This window comes from Eleutherodactylus coqui, chromosome 7 (genome assembly GCF_035609145.1).
Source record: "Eleutherodactylus coqui strain aEleCoq1 chromosome 7, aEleCoq1.hap1, whole genome shotgun sequence".
In the NCBI taxonomy this organism is placed as follows: Eukaryota; Metazoa; Chordata; class Amphibia; order Anura; family Eleutherodactylidae; genus Eleutherodactylus; species Eleutherodactylus coqui.
In genome coordinates this window covers 220,433,456-220,456,163 of record NC_089843.1, presented here as the reverse complement: position 1 = coordinate 220,456,163, position 22,708 = coordinate 220,433,456, and the positions used below count along the sequence as shown (strand labels likewise).

Below are 22,708 nucleotides of genomic sequence, written 5' to 3'. Positions count from 1 at the left end.
GATGAGCGTTTACAGTATAGAAAGGTTTGTAGCCATTCGATTAAAGGCGTATCATGTTCTCAAGAAACAAATGTTATTATTTGTATAATGAAAAGTTGCACAGTTTTCCATGTTTCTTTCTATCAGTTTAACCCTTTCCAATCCAGATGTCAGACAGTGGATTGGAAAGGGTTAATGTAATTATTCTCAGTAAGAGAAACCAAGTAATCTAGTAGATATGATACTATGGTAGCCAGGATCTGGATAAGAAAGAGTCCATGCAAGTAAAATAGTGGATGTCATAAAATGGAGGGCGGAAGTATGCCTATTTAAGGGCAAAGGGAAGTGAGACAGGTGTTTGAGTGCTAACATGCTTAATGCACTTGCTCAGCAATGTGGCAAAATGTAACCAATCAGCATATATATATATATATATATATATATATAGATAAGAAAGGAAGTTTTTTGTGGAAACAATAAAGAAAGGAAGTTTTATTGTGTAAGTTGTATAAAAAGTGCATGCCCCCTGTGTTCATGGCTCAGAATTTGAGAGAATACTCCTCTGAGTCTGTATCAATACAATTAAAAAGCTATATTTCCTGAAGACACTGCCTCAGCGTCTTCCAATCCCACTACATTTTCTTGGCTAACAAAAAGATCTGATGTTATAACAAGCTTTCAGACCCACGAAGGGTTCTTCCTCGTCCCCACCCTACCAGCTACCAAACTTTTTTCTTTCTTTCAGTTTCCTACAGCTTTCATATCACTGCTTGTTGTCATTTAATTGAGATCTTTATTGCTTACTTCCAGTGAAAATACATCCTTTGTGGTCATGTGATGATGACGCGGCTCATTTATACAGATTGTTATCCTACTGAAAATGATAGAAGGCCGAGATATTAAAAAATGTGAGGAATTGATGCAGAAAATGTATTAGAAATCTCTGTAACTTTTTGTTATGCAAATAACATTAATTTGCTGAAATAGGTAAACCCCTTCAAGGAACTCAAGACGACTATCCAGAAGCTGAAATTGCTGTCATAGGTTTTGCTGCTTATGAATAGCAAGATCCGACCACACGCCGTTTATTACATTGACTCTTTTGGAAGGTTAGGACTAGAACATTTTGACATTTGCTCACAACCTGAGCTTGGCACTCTTTGATTTTCAGCTTTTTTTAAAAGCCGAAGAAACCCCTTAAACAACTAAACTTCCCTTCTGATGACAAGAAATAATAGAGAAACTGACTGTGTTGAGAAATAGACCAGATATAAGCAATTCGATGTAATCCTATAAAACATAAGTAGCAGGAAACCTACATGCAAAGTAGACTGAATATGGCCGGATGCAGTCTGATGTTTTTGGTACAAAGAGCCAATCGCAGTGCAGCACATTATAATAGAGAATGGATTGGTCATTAGTCTCTCGAGTAATGTGCTTTAGACGAGTATCTCCCAGCTCGTCCCTGAAGATTCGGGAGCCGCTGCAGCTGACAGGTGAGTTGCGGCGGGGAGCAGGGGAGAGCGGGCGGGAGAGAGAGATCTCCCCTCCGTCCCTCCCCGCTCTCCACCGCCGCTCCCCGCCCGCCACCGGCACCCGAATCTTCAGGGATGAGCAGGGAGATACTCGTCTAAAGCACATTACTCGAACGAGTAGTGCCTTAGCGAGTATACTCGCTCATCCCTAGTCATTAGACATCCTGTTTGGGAGGGATACTGCTTTTGTTTATCTGTACACTGTCAAAACATTTTTAGAGGCAAAAACTGTAGTCATACAGCTGATGGCAGATTTCCATCTAATGTCTACGACTAGAGATGAGCGACTATACTCGCTAAGGCACATTACTCGAGCGAGTAGTGCCTTAGCCGAGTATCTCCCCGCTCGTCTCTAAAGATTCGGGGGCTGGCAGCAGGCGGGGAGCGGACGGGGAGAGCGGGGAGGAACGGAGGGGAGATCTCTCTCTCCCTGTCTCTCCCCCGCTCCCCGCCGCAACTCACCTGTCACCGGCGCCGGCCCCCGAATCTTTAGAGACGAGCGGGGAGATACTCGGCTAAGGCACTACTCGCTCAAGTAATGTGCCTTAGCGAGTATACTCACTCATCTCTATCTACGACTAACTTTATCCTTGTTAAAGTTCCCTCCATATTTCTTCCTTAAAATTATGTAATTATCTAATTCCAAAAACATGGGGTTTAGCTTTTCTGCCATGTTTGCGCTAACTGGTTCAAGTGGGTCCATTTCATAGATTGTGCTGGATTTAATTGTTCTCATTTGTTGTCCCATGTTTGAACGACCAATTTATTTCCTGGTCGAGAATTTACAGTTCACCCTCTTGTTTCTGGGGTTCTTTCCAAGACACGTGAGTTATCACTTCTGGGGCCATATAATTATCCTTTGAACCTTGTACGATTTCTTCTCTCTTGCCCTCCACCAATGGGATCTGCTCTTCACTTAGCGGGCTTGTCCGATTGTCTACCGATTGTTCCTCATTTAAATGTTGAGCTTTAATAGACAGTGCCTCATCCAGGTATTTTCTTAGAGACTTCATTTCTCTATTATGAGTCTTGCTTCTTGGACTACCCCAATGTGCAGCATCTTGGGTTTCATGTTGAAAATGCGATACTCTTGATGAGGCTGTGCTATGCAAGGATCTGGAAAAGACTAGGAATAGCAGCAAATGTTAACTGGGTTATATAACCTTATAGTTCTCAAATATGCACAGAATTAAATGGATTCTCCAATTGTAAACTATTTATGGGCCATTCTAAGGCTAGGTCAGTAGATCAGCAGGGATCAGCCTCCTAGGACCCCCAATAGTCAGCTGTTTGCCGAGCCAATGCGTTTTTACACTGAGCTGATTTCTGCAGGAAGCACAAAGCTCTGTTCCCAGTGCAGTGGCCAGGTTTGGCATTGCAAGCAAAATTCTCATGGATGTGAATAGGAACATTGCCTGTAATACCAAGTCTGTCCACTACAGTGGGAACAGAGCTGCCTGCTTCTTACAGAAATCAGCTCTATGCAAGAATGCACAGGCCCAGTGAACAGCTGACGGGCAGGAGTCCCCGATGGCATACCTCTGCTGATCTACTATTGATGGCCTATCCTAAGGACAGGCCATTAATAGTTCACTGCCAACTGGGCAGCCCTTTTGCAGGTCAGGCTTCATACTTTTTACCATATTAACTATAATAAGAGTATTACTCTCCTAATTTGTAATCGCTTTATAACTTTTCATGTATGAATTAAAGCAGAATTCCCATCTCAGTCAATCACGGCTCAGCCAAGTCCATCAAAACTGGAGCTGCTCTAATGCACTGGCTATCTGGTGTAACTCATAGAAGGGCGGCCCAAGTAGAGTGCCCCGCTCTGTGATGTCTATAGTGGGCAACCATCATTGTTTACTTCGAGTGGATAAAACCTGTCCCTGTCATGTATGGATACATCGGTGCATGACTGATAGTTACTTAACTGAACTGCGTCTGTCTGTCCATCACATGAGAATGAACAGATTATTGTCCACAGAGATTAAAAAAAAGTTCCAACTGAATGACAGCAAGCAGAAATCTTAAAGGGGTTGTCCCGCGAAATCAAGTGGGTCTATACACTTCTGTATGGCCATATTAATGCACTTTGTAATATACATCATGCATTAATTATGAGCCATACAGAAGTTATTCACTTACCTGTTCCGTTGCTAGCGTCCTCGTCTCCATGGTGCCGTCTAATTTCAGCGTCTAATCGCCCGATTAGACGCGCTTGCGCAGTCCGGTCTTCTCCCTGGTGAATGGGGCCGCTCGTGCCGGAGAGCTGGTCCTCGTAGCTCCGCCCCGTCACGTGTGCCGATTCCAGCCAATCAGGAGGCTGGAATCGGCAATGGACCGCACAGAGCCCACGGTGCACCATGGGAGAAGACCTGTGGTGCATCGTGGGTGAAGATCTCGGCAGCCATCTTGCTAAGGTAAGAAAGAAGTCGCCGCAGAGCGGGGATTCAGGTAAGTACTAAACTGGGGTTTTTTTTAACCCATCCCTTGTGTTTGTCTCGCGCTGAACGGGGGGGCCTATTGAAAAAAAACAAAAAACATTTCGGCGCGGGACAACCCCTTTAAGGTCCTTGACGAATTGATACATAACGTATATTTTTGTGGAACTCTTCATTACAAAAAATTAATGTTTTATTTTTGGAAAACAGGACATTCCTTTATTATTGATTAATTATTGTGTATACGATGGATTTTATCAGCCATGAATGACTTATTGTGCTGTAATAGTTTACATCCGGTAAAGGTTGTCTATTTAAAAAGGTTCATTAGTAGAATGGAAAATTAAAAAAACTGCAAATAAGGGAGATGGAATAAATCCTCCACAGTGCCTCCTATTTAAAGGCAGCATTCCTTCAAGCCAAAGTCAGACTTTTTTATACAAGCCTTGTTACAATGACCGGGAATTACAAGCAAAGCCAGACCCAATGTACAGACAGCTGTTTCAGGGTTGTATAAAAAGTCTGCCTTTGGCTTGAAGGAATGCTGCCTTTAAATAGGTGGCGCTGTAGAGAATTTATTCCATCTCCCTTATTTGCATATTACCCAGAGGAGCATGAATGGCCTTTTGAGTCTCCTTACTTAGTTTATAGTTGCTCTCCCTAAGGAGAAAAGATAGCGTTTTTGACCCCCTAAAAATACTGGTGACCCTGAAGGTATCGGGACTTACAACAGTAAATGGTTGTTGGAGTAATGCTTAGCTTGTATAAGTTTGGCATACATCAATGATTTGCAGAATTTACCTCTGACTGACTGGAAATCATTCCCCTCCTGGGCTTTGTTTTTTGTGAATAGACTCATGGATGGGAAAATGATGAGGGAAAAAGACAGCAGTAATACCTGTAAGGAGAGACATTATTAACATAAGGCAAATATCCGAAATTCAAGTATCAAACTAGACCAAACATCCCAAACAAAGTGATTTAAGTCCACGGAGAGGCGCGCTGCTGCGGCTGCAAACAGAACCACAACAGCGCGCTGCAAACAGCAAGGAAATGCTGACATTATATATAGGAATTCGGAATTGTATCATTGCTATAGTTACTGCACATCAGGGTCCCATCTAAAAAGCCTGCGTTACCGCCGCAGATGGGCTTTCAAAACGCCATCACAATGTGTGCTATGACCCTCATGTTTAGGCCTGGCAGTACTGCACTTCAACCTTCAGATGTACAATATTTACTTGCAGACTGCGGTATATCTTAAGGAAATAATATCACATCAAGGCGGCCAAACACCATATCGAAAAATGTGAATACCATCTAATTTCATCACCTTCTACATATGTCCCAATACTTTTGTCAACTTAGTGTATATACTGCAAAGAGAAAACATTCGAGATGAAATAAGTGTCACTCACTGCTACACATGTTCCCGTCTGGGCGGTCTTCCCTGCAGTCAGAGAGACTAATGCTTGAAGTTTACGCAGTTGCTCAAGCAGAGACCTATAACGACATCCAAGAGATGTTACTTGTTCCAATTAATGTAGCACTTTGCCAGGTAGACATAAATACGATATATGATCAGTGACGTAATCCAATCATGTGGCAGCATATTAACACATGAAGACAAGCATGCAGAAATTGTACAGACAGGGTTGGTTGTTTATCTCAGCATCACTGTGAATGGCGCACAGAAACATCCAAAGCAGAACGGTCAGACCGCTCTAAGTTGAGAGTAAAGGTGATTTTGCACAGGCAGATATGCTGTCCACTAACCGACCGACAATACAGAATCTCCAATGGTGTTGGTTACAGTGTTTTTCCATGGGCAGATGTTCTCCAGTATGGGGACGAACAATCGTTACTACAATCATGTGTTTACACAGGGGGAGATGTGCTGCCAACAGGGGAGCAGGTTTATGTCTGCATAGATGATGCAAGCTGCTGACAAACAAACATTTGCTTGTTCATTGGCTGACTGCAAGTATATTCACATAAGCCAATGATCGGGCAAACGAATGGCCATGAGAACATGTATGCCCAATCATCGGCCCATGTAAAATGGCCTTAAAGTAGCAGTAACTCAAATAAGCTTACATTACAATGGAAGGATAAATAGTACATACACATAAAGTCAATGAGCCACAGCAGTGTTCCACTAATGCCAGCTCAAAAACGGCAACTGAAGCTACAATGGGCAAAAACTAGAAAGTTGAAGATAGTTAAAACTTTGCTTGATGTGATGAACTCCATTTCTGCTGGACCATGCAGATGATCTTGCATAACCAACATGAAATTGTCCATTCATCTGACTTCTGTGGATGGTATAACGTTGTGGGGAATGTTTTCTCCGCAAACTTTGAGCTCAGTTAAATTGAGTACTTTTGCTTACTGTCAGTATCCCATTGTGGCCATAGTCTACCCATCCTCTACGGCAGCTGCTTTATGGCATCATGCCAACATAGAGCGAGATTTATGAGCAATGTTTGTTGATTCCGTATCACAAAGAGTGAATGATATTTGAGAGCAAAGTTGGGTTATACCTAATGTTAGAAACACGTACCTCATAAACTAGTCAGTGCGTGTATATATGTGTAGGTGTCACGTTTGACCTGACCGTAATGCACACCACGGCCAGGCCAAATGCAAATAGAAGGCTGGTCATTATGTTACATCTAACCAGGATGTACTGAAACCGCTCCCCCAAACACTTCCCATGCTATGTTTATAGGTAATGTGTCGAATAACCGATGGAGAGGGCAACTTGCATTCATGCTGAACACCATAACAAAGTGAACTATAAATGGGACTTGTCAGCAGACATCCAACAATGACTGACAAATGCCAAAACACTTACCTAGAATACCAACACGCATTTTCATTTTATCAGTAGCTAAACGTGGATGACTTATATAACCGTTATTGCTGTTATATGATGTGATATGCTATGACTATATTCTGTTATACCCTCTGTGAGGGTAATCGCCAGCATAAAAGGCACATGTCATTTAATGAAAATCCTTTTGAAATTAGAATACCAACACATATCAGCAGATGGAACAGCTAAGGTTCGTACGACATATTGATTCATATTTTGGCCAAGATACTTAAGCTCACGAGCCACGACAAGGGTCCTCGTTGTTTTGTGAGTCCCTACTCTAACAAGACAAGTTAAGCCCCAAGAAGTCCTGCCTGCAAGCGGGATGATCGTCCAAATAGGGAGACCCCACGCTGGAACCTCGGGGCTTGGCTCGCCAAAACAATAACTTAGTGACACAGGAGATCTGCATGAATGTCGCAATAATAATGCAACTTATATTTATACCATGGGTTGGAAATCTAACCATATTGGCAGGGTCATATGCACATTTTATGTTACCATACGAAATGACCAATATCACATTGTGACTGCAAGCTTTAAACTACTATATATCCAAAGCCAAACAGTTCCTATTAGCTTCAGAATCATGGCTTACTGCAGTGTTATGGCACATTTACATGTAACAAGTATTGCTCAAAATTCATTCAAACGAATGAATGAATGTGAGCAATAATCGTGCAGTGTAAATGCCAAATAATCGCCCACTATTCATTCACTTTCAGTCAGCATCAAACTATCACAGGTTCGCTGACGTCTAGTTCCGTGTAAACGCTCCCGGCTCAGTGCTGCACATAGAAGGTGAAGTGGTGAGTGAGAAACCCGCGACTCAGCGGCGAAGCCTGTCTATTTAAATGCTCTGCATGAGTGCTAACGACCTTAGTGGCGATGTCCGCGCTCGTGCAGTCGTTTAGCCGACTGTTGTCCTGTGTAAAGGGCCGTCAGTCCTTGATCTGATGTGTCCCTTGTATGTAAATGATGGAAAACAAATAGTGTCTTTCTAGTTCTAACATGATTGAATATTCCTATATCCGGTCTGACACTCACATGTTGTGCTTCTCCAGCATTAGGACTTTACGTTGGAGCTCCTGATTCTGAGCCGTACAAGCCGACATCCTAGGAGATAGACACATAAAACATGCTTAGGGGTTTACATATATCTGACAGGCTAGGATGATAACAGCTAATATTGCGCTATGACAAATCTGTATTTACCAACACAACTTCATAGCTGCACCTCATGAAAAGTTTTAGGCCTCATGTCCACGGGCAAATTAAGATTTTAAATCCGCAGCGGTTCTCCCGCACACAGATCCGCGCCCCGTAGGGATGCATTACACACCCGCAGGTAGTTAAATACCTGTGGATGTCATTTTTTCCTGCAGGCGCAGGTTCCGTGTGCAGGAAAAAATCCGGACATGCTCCATTTAGGTGCAGGTCTCCCGCGGGGACGGCTCCTTCTATTGAAGCCTATGGAAGCCGTCCGGATCCGCAGGAGACCCGCGCCTGAATTAAACTTACCTGCTCCGGGCGATTCATGTCTTCCTTCCTTTGTGGCCGGAAACTGCCGAGCACATCCACCAGGCCCAAGAAAGAAGATCCGGCCGTGAAGAAGGGAAGACACGCACGGCCCGCAGCAGGTGAGTAGCGGGCCTGATTTTGCCCGTGGAGATGAGGCCTAAAGGCTTTACTTTTTTCAGCATGTTCCAATATTCTACTATATAATAATAAATTACGAGAAAACACAAAAAAGAGGGAATGATAAAATTGCGCTTTCGCTTTTTACTTACTTTTTTATTTTGAAACAAATTAATCAATGCCTGAACCTCACCCACCGAGTTCCACCTTGGCCAATGTGTGTAAATATAAACGCCTCACAAGTCCTGGCGCTTGTTTTACGCACAACTTGAAAATGGATGTTTCCTATCAGTGATGTACTCGAGCCTCAGCTGTCATAAAGTTCGCAAAACTGTTTCATCTGTGCACCCCATGTCCCCAAAGAGAAGCACGGGAATTCACATAAAACCCAGCGATCTCAGCCTGACATGAAGACCACAGATCTGTGGTGGAGCCCTCGTCGCCTTGTAATGTCTGAAGGCCCTTTTAAACACAACGATTAATGCTCAAAAGCCGAGTAGAAATAGCTGTAGGGAAGCAAGGATGCTGACTAGAGATGAGCGAGCATACTCGCTAAGGACAATTACTCGATAGAGCATTGCCCTTAGTGAGTACCTGCCCGCTCGGAAGAAAAGATGAAAACTGCGGAGAAAATGTAATCTGACCACAATGTGTCAATACAGCCTTGCAGTAAAATAAACAGTCTTGCGTTTCGGAAGATGACCAACCGAAAATAGAGTATAATAGAGTATAATAAATATGGGATATTGTTTATTAATTCAGGAGGTTCTCAGCCCAAGTTTATTTTTACAGAATATGGTTACTACAACAATAATAGATGAAGAATTTAGGTATAGAGATGTGTCCGCCTTTGTCTTGGCCTCATGTCCACAGTCATAATTGAATTGCGGAATCCATGTGGATGATCCACACTTAAACATGCACAATACCTGCAGATGTCATTTTTTTCCTCAGCGTGTGGATTGCAGCAGGCTCCAATTTTCTGCGGATCCTGCAAGGCCGGCTTCCAATGCAGTCAATGGACGCCGTCCAGCCCGCAGCTGACACTGCAGACATGCCGCAGATCCGCAGGAAAGCAGGGGACTGAAAAAAAAAAGAACAGCATGGCGCATGCGCTCGGCACGCTGGCCAGTGTGCCGAGCGCATCCACTGTGCAGAAGAAAGAAGATCCGTCCGCAACGGAGGAGACCTACGCCATGTCCGGACAGGTGAGTAAATAATTTGGTTTTTTTACATGTCTGCGGGCACGGCAGGAATCCGCTGCGGGATTCCACACTCAGAATCCGTCCGTGCCTGCGGACATGAGGCCTAAAGGACTTCAATTTCTCATGATCCAAAAATAATAGAATCCATTAAAAAATATATATTAAGCGTATGTTTGGTTTTTTTTAAATATAGGAGCTTGTGGTGACGCATGGCATCCATCCGTGGCTTCCATCGGACTTAAACTTTTTTTTTTAATTTGCCAAACAACTCGGGATATGTTGTTAAGGGCCGAGTTAAGGAATGACACATCTGTAGTTATGTTATTTCAAACGCAGCTACAGAAAGGCTGTTACCCCCCACCCCCCAGCTAAGTGTAGGCTTTCCTAATCCCTTTTCTCCACCAATCTCATGCTATCCTGCTTCTGCTTCACAGTATCCTCACTTTGTTATTGATGGTTTTTATGCTGAACTAAAAATCATTTTTAGGCCGAAAAGCTAATGATGGTAGAATTTACCTGCAACGATTAACTGTTTCATCAACACACTGTTTTCCAGAAATTTTGGGAAAAACACAACAATAAAACACAATATGACGGCGATGTTTGTACGCTAATGTACTGTGTAATTTATGTACAAGCAGTATGTAAAAACAGATACCTGGTCTCCAGTCCTTCCATGTAGTCTTTCTTCTTCTTTCGACTTTCTTGTGCTGACTGTTTATTCCGGATTTTACGCCGAATTTTCTTAAGGACGCGCTCCTCATACTGAAGAAAAAGTGTATTATAAACAGGTTCAACTGAAAACATTGTTTGAGATCAAAAGCTTAATAATGATAGTGGTACCATGGCAACAGTAATGGGGATTGTAGTGGGTGGTGGCCCATTACAGAAATGCTTCCTCTGTTTGCCATGACACGGTCATAGTGGCTACTTGTAGTGGAGCTTACTGTATGCAGAGATTACAGATCTCCTTGAGTTCAATCATATCTCTCAGATACACACTTCTCACTACGGGATGTGGGTGCGACTGCAAGGGGTTAAACTACTTCCTCTACTCAATCTTTCACTCATCTTCCAGTTAGGTTGAAAATTGGGCATAAATCACACTCCATTACAATCCACACGCCCAAAATACACAACTTCTGCCAAAAGGCACATAAAGGTACACAAAGCGGATGCAGCTTAAAACACTCCTAGAAAGGTTAGAGATTCTTCAGATTCCATAAGGACCAAACTTGTTAAAGGTTTCTTTTGCTTCCTTAAAGACAGAAGAAACAATGGAGACGCAGCTCATATATTAGATCTGGCCCAAAATACATGAATCAAACTTTCCTTGTCTTCCTATAGACCTAAAATAGCTGTCGGCTGACCTCTGGTTTGGCCAACAGCTATCCTGCCTGACACCCCTATAGACATGCATGCTTCATCACGTGTGCATGCCTTCTGAATGCAGAGAGGGGATAAAGCTCTTCCAGAGCAGCTTATCTTCCCAAGAACAAAAGGACTGGGTAGTTAAAATGCAACTTAGCATGCTCAGCACTGCTCAGTCCAGATATATCACTTAAAGGGATCGTCCTACCAAAGCAATGAGAAAATCCTCAACAAACCCCTATAGCTGAATGGAGAGGCAGCTTGCAGGTATGGTTGCCACTCCACCCATAAGAGGAAACTTCAGTCATCTGTTCTTGCGATCAGTTGGGATCAGATTCCCACATTCGGGCAGTTATTATCTCTCCTGCAGTTAGGTGAGAAATTGTTTTCATGGAGCAACACCTTTAAAGCTTCGGGGCCCCCCTGATTTCTGCATGCCATTTCTAACACTAATCTATAATACTAGACCTCCGAGCCCCTGTTGTTAGGCCCTGGCTCAGCCGATCTAAGGGGGCTTTCACACCTAACGATGTATGTCAGAGTTCACTGCTCGTGCAGCCTGTTTATACTGGCAGATAAACCGTTCACTCACTAAATTGGACCGTCATTCACATTCCCTGTATAATTGAATGAAAACGACTGAACGATTAGTATTTAAACCGAATAATTAGTGAATGAGCCAATGATGATTTTCATGCTTACATGCAATGAACGATGAATGATAAACAAAGGAATCGTTCATAGTTTGATCATTAGCGCTATTTACACTGATTGTCATTCAAATTCGAACGATCTAGCCATTTTTTGAAGGATAATCATTCCATCCAACCTTAAGAATGTTGAAATTGTGATTGGCTGAATGGTGATCAGCGGCTGGACTCATCATCTTGTATTCTTGTTCCTCAGGTACTGACTACAGTGTGAGGGTGCGCTCACAAAAGCGTATATCGGCTCGGTTTTCACGCCGAGCCGATATACGTCCTCCTCGTCTGCAGGGGGGGGAGCCTGGAAGAGCCAGAAGCAGGAACTGAGCTCCCGCCCCCTCTCTGCCTCCTCTCCGCCCCTCTGCACTATTTTCAATGAGAGGAGGCGGGACGGGGGCGGGGCTAAGGTCCATGAATTAGCCCCGCCCCGCCTCTCTTCATTGCAAATAGTGCAGAGGGGTGGAGAGGAGGCAGAGAGGGGGCGGGAGCTCAGTTCCTGCTCCTGGGCTCTTCCAGCCTCCCCCCCCCCCTGCACATGAGGACAACGTATATCGGCTCGGCGTGAAAACCGAGCCGATATACGCTCTTGTGAACGCACCCTCTGAGACTGATGAATTATTATCTTAACTATATTAGGGCAGATTCAATTGTTTCCTGGGGCAAATTGTGCCAGATGTGTTTTAAAAATTTTTCCAGACACTTTTTACAACTCATTTTGTGAAAAGGGACATAGCCTGAATGCAACATTGGGTGCCAAAGTTTGGTGCAATTTTTGCTGTAAACTATGCCAACTAATAGTTAGTATAAAGTCAGACTAGATAGTCTAACATTCAGGCTTTCAAACAGTCTAAAGGCCCATTTAGACACAACGATTATTGCTCAAAATTCACTTAAAAACCGTCTTTTGAGCGATAATCGTTGTGTGTAACTGCGCTGACATCGTGCAGTTTTCGTTATCCCATCACTCATCGCTGATCTTTCAGCGGGCTGACGATGAGTCTTCTCAGGGATTCACAGCAGGATACAGCTGATACTATTGTTTTAGCTGTATCCCGTTCCCTGATGACAGGTGGGGTATGAAGAACAGAGCGGTCCAGCTGCATTCTCCATACCTGGCACGGAGCACTCAGTGGTATAACAGCCGGGTGCTCGGAGCGGGGAACAACTGGATGCAGAAGACAAGCGGGGACACCCTTGCTTGGAGCGCTCGGCTGTATAACAGCCCGATGCCCGGAGCAGGGAATAGCTGGATGCAGAAGACAAGCAGCCCCACTTGTCTTCTGCATCCTCCACTCATAGCGCAAAGTGATTGCTCAACGTTTGAGCGATCACCTTGCGCTGAATGCAAACAATGATCATAGCTCAAAAGTTGCTCAAAAGACATCTTTTGAGAGATAATCGTTGTGTCTAAATGGGTCTTTAGTTTGTTCTGTATAACTCTAAGATAATATTAGTAAATATACCCCAATTAGATTACTTTAAAATGTGCCAGTATATCACAGTGACCCTACTGGATCATAAACCTGGCATATCTTTACACTGTATAGTCTAGCTTCATACCACATATTAGTTGGCTTAGACTACACCAAATTTTGCTCATAAATTTAGTGTAATTTTTGGTGCACGATTAAACATTTAGACCACATCCGCTTTTCCAAGAAGCCAATGCTTCTTTGTTGGATGCAGTGAAAAAAACTGTCTAAAAGTATCTAAAACACGTGATAAATGTGGTACAAAGCATGTAAAACATATTTTCTGGCACAGTTTTTTAACAGTTGAATTTTCCATAGTAAACCTGCCCTAATATGTGCAATATTTAATGAGAAGTAAACTTATTGCTGTGCGCCGTATAGTAAGAGTTCAGCGCCTATCCTCATATACGTATATACATTAAGGTTAACTGTTAGTATTCCACCACTATGACCCCCATGTTACCTTTGTCAGTGGTAGTTGGGTAGGCAGTATTACTCCTTCCTTTGATAGAAGTTTCTTTTCATCTTCAGTCAGAACTAATTCAGCACAAGTGCCAGAATTTCGAATATTTGTAGGGAGACTTGGCTGCTGCTATACAAGAATCAGTGCAAGAAATGTGTCCAGTTAGAGCAAATAATATAACAATTTGGTGGAGCAAACGTTTAATGTAATTTTGAATAAATGAATGTATATTTTACCAAATCAAAGTTATTAGAGAGCAGCAGATCTTTCACAGTAAGAGGATGCGATGCAGCTCTACCCTGAGACTGAGATGTCATATCCTCAGTACAAAGCTGTTCTGTCCACAAGTCTGAAAAAGAAGAGAACATCGAAGTTATATATCGATAGTATTTATTTCATCTGATCAATCAATCTGCACTCATTGACAAAAAATAATGCATCGAGGAGCTGTTGGAATCGGATGAAACTGTGTAAATGGAATGCTGATATACAGTAGGTAAGTGATCGCAATATCAGAGCAAAAGGGTATGTTCATTGGGGAAAACTATGCAATTCAAAGGGGGCTCTATTACCCTGTTGGGCCCCCTGTAATCTGGATACAGTATGAGATACGGATGGGCGCGGAGGCATACCGGCTCCGTATACTATCCCTCAGCACATTTGCTCACAGATGTTGCAACTGAGCCTCTAGATCCTGGACACTCCTAGGGCTGCCAAAGCTGGCATTCTAGCTGGCCCCATAGAAGGTTGATTGGTGATAACGGGCAAGCCAAGGTAGTCTGACAACCTAGTTGGAGGCATTCATGGCAACCCCACAAGGCCTCCATACTCAAACATAACAGGTGTCAGCTCCCAAAAAGAACCTGGATTTGTTGCTAAAGATGATACAACTCTGGTACGTAACAGTCCAGGTTCTTCATTCATGACACCACTGCAAATGAAGACGATAGTGTTGGGGAGTTAATAGCAGGACTTGTAATGGGAGCTGTGACACCAAACATCCTTCTGCTAAGCGTCTGGAAATGGTCTGAGCAGAGATATAGTTCTGTAATGAAGGTGCCGCCTGACTCTGGATGGTGAACTATGAAACTGTTGTATCTGCTTGTGCTTGTTGGCGGATCAAACAATTCTCTCTGGTCTGTTTGGGCCATCAGGAACCTGTTTGTCATGTGTACCCTCACCTAACCACTGCTCCCAACTAGTCCTAACAGCTTGGCCAAAACAGCCTAGATGGCGGGCAATTTGTCGAAAAGACTATCCTGTTTCACTCATTCCAATGATGCACCCCCCTTAAAGTCTGTCAACTGGGCCAAATGCCTGTGTGTGCCGTAGGGGCATGCCTAGCTGTCAGCAATCTGTCAGCAAGAGGAGCGCTACACAAAAGTTGCCTCTCAGAGCCTTTTTATAGGGCAACGGGAGAAGCACTTTTATGGTCTCTGGTGGTAAGACCCAGTGTCTGGTCAGACCGTGACTGTAATCATTTACCTATCTGAGACAGAACCGCATGCAGAGATGTGCAGCAGTCCGACATTTCTATTTCGACGTATTTTTTTTTTCTTGTGTTGAATGTTTAATAAGTGATTTTAAAAAAATGGTACTCAATCAATGATAAATCAGCTGTGCACATGCCTGGTTTACACCGCCAGAGCTGTGACATGATATGGAGCATGATATATAGTTGCTTAAACAATAGCTAAAAACTAACAGGCTCGTCTCCCATTAGATAACAAGACACACGGCCCTGCGACCCCGGGAGCCAAAACAGCAGGACAAAGCACAATTCAGAAAACATATTGCATATTCTGTATCAGCTGACACTGCCCAGTAGACGTATGACTTTTTTGAGCCCAGAAAACTCCCCTAAACGATAATCAATGAAAGTTAAAAGAGTTGAGCCATGAAAAATATTGTTTTACATTAAATCTAGTCTATGATTATAAGTGTTTTTTTTTGCATTTAAACTTAATAAAAAGACTTTATATCCCCAGTTACTCCAAGACTAATGTTAGAATAGCGCCACCTGCTGTTTCTAAATGTTTCAAGGTGGTCACACATGGTTGGGGAGCTTTTACACAGAACGATTTATCGTTCCCCCGAATGAGTGAACAGCAAAGAATGTCACAGTTTGCTCATTCACTTGGGCATTCAGTAATCAGACACACCAGGGATGTCTGGCGTGACGAGTCGGCTGCTTCTTAAGTTGCTGCATCTTCTCTGATGTCAAAAGAGATGCGGAGCAAATGATAAGACAATGAGAAGCTGTGACTGCGATTGCTCAACATCTCTTCTGACAACCAGAGAAGAAACAGCAAATGATTTTTCATGTGGATTTGCATTTAAAAAGTTCACAGCATGTCAACTCCTGTTGAGAAGTTTCCGTGCGGATTTCCCTCCTTTCAGTGCAGAGCGGGTGAAATCCACCAATGACATATGGAGGTTTTGCTGTGGATTCGTGGTGTATTTGCAGTGGATGTTTTTGACACATGTGCCCCGACCCTCAGACTGCCTACAATACCTGCATGTTCATCCAGATCAATAGACACATTCGATTCTTGGAAACTCCTCTGATTATGTATCATATGGCACGAGGCTGTATAATGGTGCTGGACAGGACTATCCTGTTGGTCTGAGAGGATGTCTTCAGAAAGGCCGCTATCACTGGCAGCGGGTGACCAGAGATTCGAGTCTGTGGGGGAATTGTTAGGTGCCAATAGTAAAGACAAAAGTGCTTCATCATCCTTGGTGGAATTCTGCATAAAAAACAAAATAAAATTAAACACAAAAACATTTAAAAAGATAGGAAACCCATAAACCACAGATAAATAACTTCCCTATATGCTCACGTCTGTTTCAGATGTCCAAAAGGTCTCATCAGATGAACATTCATGGCGAAGGATACCATCTTGGTAATCAAACAGTAAATCTAGGAGCTCCAAACTCTGCATACCAGCGTGACTGTATACATTGACACCCTGTGTGTATGAAAGACCGTCACTGAATGACACAGGTAAGATCAATGACTTGAAGAAGGCAAAAATATTGTAAATGCTCTACCGATGTCATGTCTTATTGGATGATATTATAATAGATTTTTTAGTGTTTTCATAGCTAAGATCTTATGGCCCTCTCCGTTATGGACAGTGTGTATATGTGTCTACAGCTATTCACATGGAGACTCATTTACCAGTTGACTGACTGTTTACCCCTTTCCAACTGCCTCTTGTAAATGTATGGAAGCCAGCAGTGCGCCAGTTTGTTGAGCTACCATATATTTACGGTCGTCTTTTTCTTTAGGCCCATTTACACGCAAAGACAATCTTTCAAATGACTGAAAGATTGACAGTTTTAGCAATCATTTTGCAAAAAGTACTAATGGGCACTAATGCCTATTAGTACTTTATCAGCTTTATTTGCATGCAAATGAGCCTCCAGGAGCTGCTTGCAGAACTCAGCAAGTGGTCTGAGCTCTGTAATCTGCTCCTTTGTTCTCACAGAGCTGTCATGGGCTAATAGCATGAATACAATGTTATCAGCCACTCCCCTGCAGAACACAGCCTGCAGTCTGTTTTCTCGCAGGGGGTGCAGAGAGAATACAATGTTGTCTCTAGCTCCCATGCAGAACACAGCATGTGGTCTCCAGACTTTTTCTACTCCCTGAAATAACCATCCATCGGTCAGGTTGCACGTTGTTCTGCAAACTGTTTGGCACCGTTGACCTCCTCACCGCCCCGCGATTACCTGATCAGATAAATGCCTCCAAATGCCAACATTTTAGGCCATCTGTTCCGGATGATTTCCAGAACCGCATTGAACAGGACTTGATGGAAAGAGGCGATGATGGTAAACGCTACCATGGTAATTGATCTCCAGATGAGAGGGCAGCATGTCTGTAGCAGATTTAGGAGGAGTGGGGAAAGTCAGTTCCGAAACGCGTAGCAACTCACCATGTTGAGAAGTGTACCATGCCTGGGCTTCAATGATGCATGAATGAAGAAGAAAGTTTTAGTGAAGTCCGGGCTTCACTAAAGAAGTTTGTACTTCTAGCTCTGAAATAAAACCCTGAATGCCAAAGCACTGCTTCCTCATCCAGGTGGTTGCTGGGGAATCTCTGTAATGATGTCACAGGGATTCCCTCCGCATACCGAAGCATGCAGGTATGGAGAGAGGACTACAGATCACTGCTAGTGATCCAATAGACTTTTGCTGTTAGATCCCTGTTATCAGTGGTCTGTATATGGGGTCAGCAGGGAATACATAGATAATGTGCTGCCTTCTAACCTGTGTACCCATAGTAAAAAAAAAAAAGTAAAATGTGTACAAAAAATTATTTAAAAAAAAATCAAATAAAATGTGAAAAAATCTAAAAAATTACAAAAGTCAAAAACATTTATAAAAAGCCACAATCCCCCTAAAAAATGTGGACCTCTCCAATATTACTGTACATGGAACTGTAATACAGTTAACAGAACATAACTGAATATCATCCATGTACAGAGGTTGCGGCTAAAGCTGAGGGCGCGGTCACACAAGCGTAGGCGTATTTACGTTCGCACGTGCGCAGTGTATAATCGCCGGAAAGAACGTTTTTTGGCGATCATGACCAGAGCTAGAAAGCGTATTATCGTTTGTTCCTACTTTGCAAACTATATTTTCGGCCATCGAATATGCGTTGGCGCGTATTTCGGTCGCATATGTTCCGTTTTTTTTCGGGTTGCCGTTTTTACGCGCCGTAAAATCGCCCGTGCGAACGAATACATTCGAAACCAACGCCTCAGATGGTCACGTATATACGATTGGGCGCAAAAACGCGCCGTTTATGCGCTCGTGTGAACGCACTCTAAGGGAGAGAAGATACAGTTATGGTAACAATGTTGCGTTTGCATGAGCGTTAGATGCTCTTGTATCCATACGTTCCAGTTACACAGAATGTATGTTACGCCAAACATGCAATAATTACCCCGAGCACCGATTTTAGTCTGTTTTACTTTAACTCTATATGCTTTTGCACCTTTACTAAAAAAAATTCTGTACTTGATTGATTATCATCCATGTACGGAGGCTGCGGTCAAGGCTAGGTGCACGATAATGTATTTTGGGGCCACGTGTTGTGTACTTCCACGTACAGAGACATTATAGCCTGTGAAGCTATACACACAGACCATTGGTCAGTGTGAAAATGCTCACTGAATGTCTTAGGGTGAATGCACACGGCGGATTTCAATTGCGGAATCCGGAGTGGGGGTCCGCCTCCGGATTCCGCACCAAATACCACCAATAGCATGCAATGCAAAAGCGATTCTTCTTGCACACAAACGGATACCATTTGGAGTTTCTTCTCATGGATGATAAATCGCAGCATGTGTAGAGAGTCAGAGTCGGGTCCCTCCATCGTTTGTGAGTCCGTTTGTCTTTAAATAAGTTTGTTTGTCTTTCTGTCTTGTCAGTGTTTTATGATTGGTTGTTTGAGTAGAAGAGGGAGGAGTTAGATAGTTAGGGAGAGTAGTGTGGTCTGTGTCATTGACGGGCTGAAGCTCCTGCCGGGGCTATGCAGCAGCTATGTCTCTGCTGCTAGAAAGCTCATCTCCTCCGGGGATAAAGGCATAGGAGATGCTGCTTAAGGCCTTAGTCAGACGGGCGTTTTTAGCAGCAATTTGCGCATGCGCATGCGTCCGGCGATTTTTTAAAACCATTGCTTTGCAATGGTATCGGACACATGAGCGCTTTTTATGCGCTCGTCCGATAAATTATAGAACAAAAAATCGCAGATCGCACCAATCTGCGATCTGTGATTCCTGTTCTCTTCTGTATATGCGCTCAATGGGGCCGGCGGCAGCAGCGCCGACCCCATTGAGAACATATAGAAGACAAATCATTCTTCTCTGCGACAGCTGTAACAGCTGTGACAGAGAAGAACGATGTTTGCCCATTGAATTCAATGGAGCCGGCAATACAGCCGCTCCATTGAAAGCAATGGGCTGCCGGCGTGCGCGGGGTGAATTGTCGGGAAGGGGTTAAATATATAAGCCCTTCCCTGCAATTGATCCTAAAATGTGTTAAAATAAAAAAAATTTGTATACTCACCTTTCCGCTGCAGCCGGAGTCCAGCCGCGGCCGCTGTCAGTTCTCCTGAACTGCTTCTCAGCACTATTCAGCCGGCGGGGCTTTAAAATCCCCGCCTGCTGAATGATCTGCCTCTGATTGGTCACAGCCCTGACCAATCAGAGGCTGAAAACACTCACACACCCATTCATGAATTCATGAATGGGTGAGTGACTGCTGCCTCTCAGCGCTGAGCCAATCAGGGGCAGGTCTGACTCACATCCATTCATGAATTCATGAATGGGTGTGAGTGAGGCATGCCTCTGATTGCCTCAGCGCTGAGCCAATCAGGGGGCAGGTCTGACTCACACCCCCTTCACACCCACTGCAGGACGGCCGCTCGGAGCTCCGGCTCCCGGCAGAAGGTGAGTATACAATTTTTTTTTATTTTTACACATTTTAGGATGAATTGCAGGGAAGGGCTTATATATTTAAGCCCTTACCGACAATTCATCCTGGGCTCGCCCGCAGCGCATTGCTTTAAATGGAGATGGCTCTATTGCCGTCTCCATTGAATGCAATGCGCTGGACAGCTCCGGCCCGTTTCTAATGAAACGCGGCTAGGAGCAGATTTTCGGGCGATTTGCGGGCGACTTGCGCGCACTGGTCACGCGATTTGCGGATGCGCATCCGTCATGCGATCCGCAAATCGCGCGAAAAAACGCCCGTCTGACTAAGGCCTAAGAGTCAGTATGGGAATGCAAGAGCTGTAGGCGCCCCCGCTGAACTGCATGTAGAGGGGAAGCGCAGAAGTCTGTTACGGCTAACGGCTAAAGTGAGAGTGATATGAGAGAATGAGTAACCCAAGCAAGTGCCCTTCAGATAATAGCGACTGAGGATATGTATGCTTTGGGAGAAGAACCGTCTATTGTCAAATGTGTTCAGAAAGGTAGAGTTCAGCAAACTGTTCCCAAGACTGTAACTTCATGTTAAGAAGCATTAGTAAATGTGCCTGTATTGGAAAATCAAAGTTGGAATGTAAGTAAAAGAAAACCACGTTTCCCGGGTTTTGAAAAGCATTTTGTTTGTCTGTGAACTCATTTATTCATTGTGAGTAACTGATGACTCATCTAGGGACACTGGCGTCACGACTATACCCCTAGGGACACTGGCGTCACGACTATACCCCAGGACTGAATTGCAGTTATCAAGCCTGCTACAATGTTATCTCCCTTGTTAGTAGCTAAGCCAGGTTACGCTTCAGCCTTTGAGGACAGGAGATGGTAGAGCCACTGTGAACCGCTGCCATCTTGTGCCCCGCTGTCTCCTCGGCTGAAGGCCTGGTTCTGGGTCACTGCACATGCTCCACTTCTGTGTGGGCTCCGCATAGACTACTTCCATTGAAGTAAATGGAAGCCGTCCAACCCGCAGCCTATCTGGAATGTCAATTCCGGATGGGCTGCAGGTAACCGCATCATCGCCTAGTGATGGCGCAGCAAATTCTGTACTGGCTGGACCATCCACAGTACAGAAAAAGAAACAAGAAGACAGGTACGCAGCGTCACAGGCTCTGGTCAGGGCCGGATTCCGCTGCGGGATTCTGTTGTCGGAATTCGTACCCGCCATGTGATTTGGCCCTATTCCTGTTTCACAGATAAGAAATAGGATATGCCGATGCATTTGAATGTGCTCCTTCCATGTATATTGGAGCGCACACGGACTGTTATTAGTTCACTTGCATTTGTGGGTGACAGATCCGGCACCTCCTGGTTGGACACGGGAAGCATTCTTACCCCGCCGCCTCCATTCACAGTAAGCAGTCGTTCAGAAGTGACCGCCTGCTGTTTACACTGAACAGCGCGTCGTTCAGTTTTCTGCATGCAGAAACTGAACTAACTGAACAATTCTTGTTCAATCGCTGCGTGCGTTTATACGGGACAATTATCCTGCAGGAATCTGAACAATTCTGATCGATAATCGTCTCGTTTAAAGGGCTATCAGGAGTCCTAATGGGTGTGACAATATGTGCTAGCTCATGATAAAGAAAGGTATAAGATGCTGCCAGTCCAGAGTACGCCACAGGGAATAAAAGGGGTGCATCAATATGAGGGAGAAGGGACATGCAAGCAAGAAGAGGAAAGTCCAGCACTTCGATAAAAGCAGGATCTTCTTTATTATACATCATTGGTTACCAGGCCATAATAAAGTGCAACGCCTGATTACAGAGCAGCGTTCCCGCGTTATAGCCCGCAACGCCTGAAGATGCTGCATTCGCGATGAAACATGTTGGGAAGCTGAATCCTGGTTTTAATAAATTGTCAGCATTTTAGCCAAAGCTTAGTCGGTGTAGTGTCTCTAGTATTGACTAGAGCTGCAGCTACATGAGAAGCTAGCCTGCACCATGCTCACAGAGCTGGCATCCCGCTAGGGGATTTATTTGCTTCCAATAAAGATTAAAGGGTTTATATGAATAAAACTAATATTTAGGTTGTAAAAAGTAAATTTTTTTCACATTTGGGGATTGAAAAATTTCTTGAGGTGTTTATCTCACCACGGTCTTAAGGGTACATTACACAGGGAGATTACTGTCCAAAGGTCACTGAGTAGGAATGGCACACCTGTCGGAGTTGTGGGTTTTTAGTGCCGCTAAAAAAAAAAGCGACACTCGAGTCACGTAAGTGGAACTACCCCAATACACTTACTGTGCGTATGGCCAGAGCCCTAGTCCTTGTCACGGTGACGCCACACTCTGATTCGACTCTCCGGATGATATGATGCAGAAATAACAGAGACGAGTCCAGCAAATTAGTAATCCGAGAGGGAGCAGATTTACTAATTGAGGTCGTTTGCAATGAACACAGTGGATTACAGAACTTGGTGAAAATACAGTTATAATGATGACGCTTTAACTTCAACGCTCTCTCTGTATTATTCACTGCAGATGACTAGACAATCCCCCCACTAATAGATTTACTGAAGA

The 22,708-nt window shown here is 43.9% G+C and overlaps 1 protein-coding gene across 1 annotated transcript in view; it reads right to left on the bottom strand.

Annotated features, from left to right (window-relative positions):
* Positions 1 to 2,134: 2,134 nt before the first annotated feature.
* The window catches only part of CREB3L3 (cAMP responsive element binding protein 3 like 3), a 28,593-nt gene continuing 8,019 nt past the window's right edge, over positions 2,135 to 22,708 (bottom strand). Inside the window, exons 2-10 of the mRNA XM_066574940.1 lie at positions 16,533 to 16,661; positions 16,205 to 16,439; positions 13,926 to 14,038; positions 13,690 to 13,815; positions 10,338 to 10,444; positions 7,884 to 7,952; positions 5,377 to 5,461; positions 4,760 to 4,856; positions 2,135 to 2,640 (exon numbers count right to left, since the gene is read on the bottom strand). Of these exons, the coding sequence (XP_066431037.1) occupies positions 2,297 to 2,640; positions 4,760 to 4,856; positions 5,377 to 5,461; positions 7,884 to 7,952; positions 10,338 to 10,444; positions 13,690 to 13,815; positions 13,926 to 14,038; positions 16,205 to 16,439; positions 16,533 to 16,661 (1,305 nt within the window). The 3' untranslated portion in view covers positions 2,135 to 2,296. The remainder of the gene's footprint in view (positions 2,641 to 4,759; positions 4,857 to 5,376; positions 5,462 to 7,883; positions 7,953 to 10,337; positions 10,445 to 13,689; positions 13,816 to 13,925; positions 14,039 to 16,204; positions 16,440 to 16,532; positions 16,662 to 22,708) is intronic.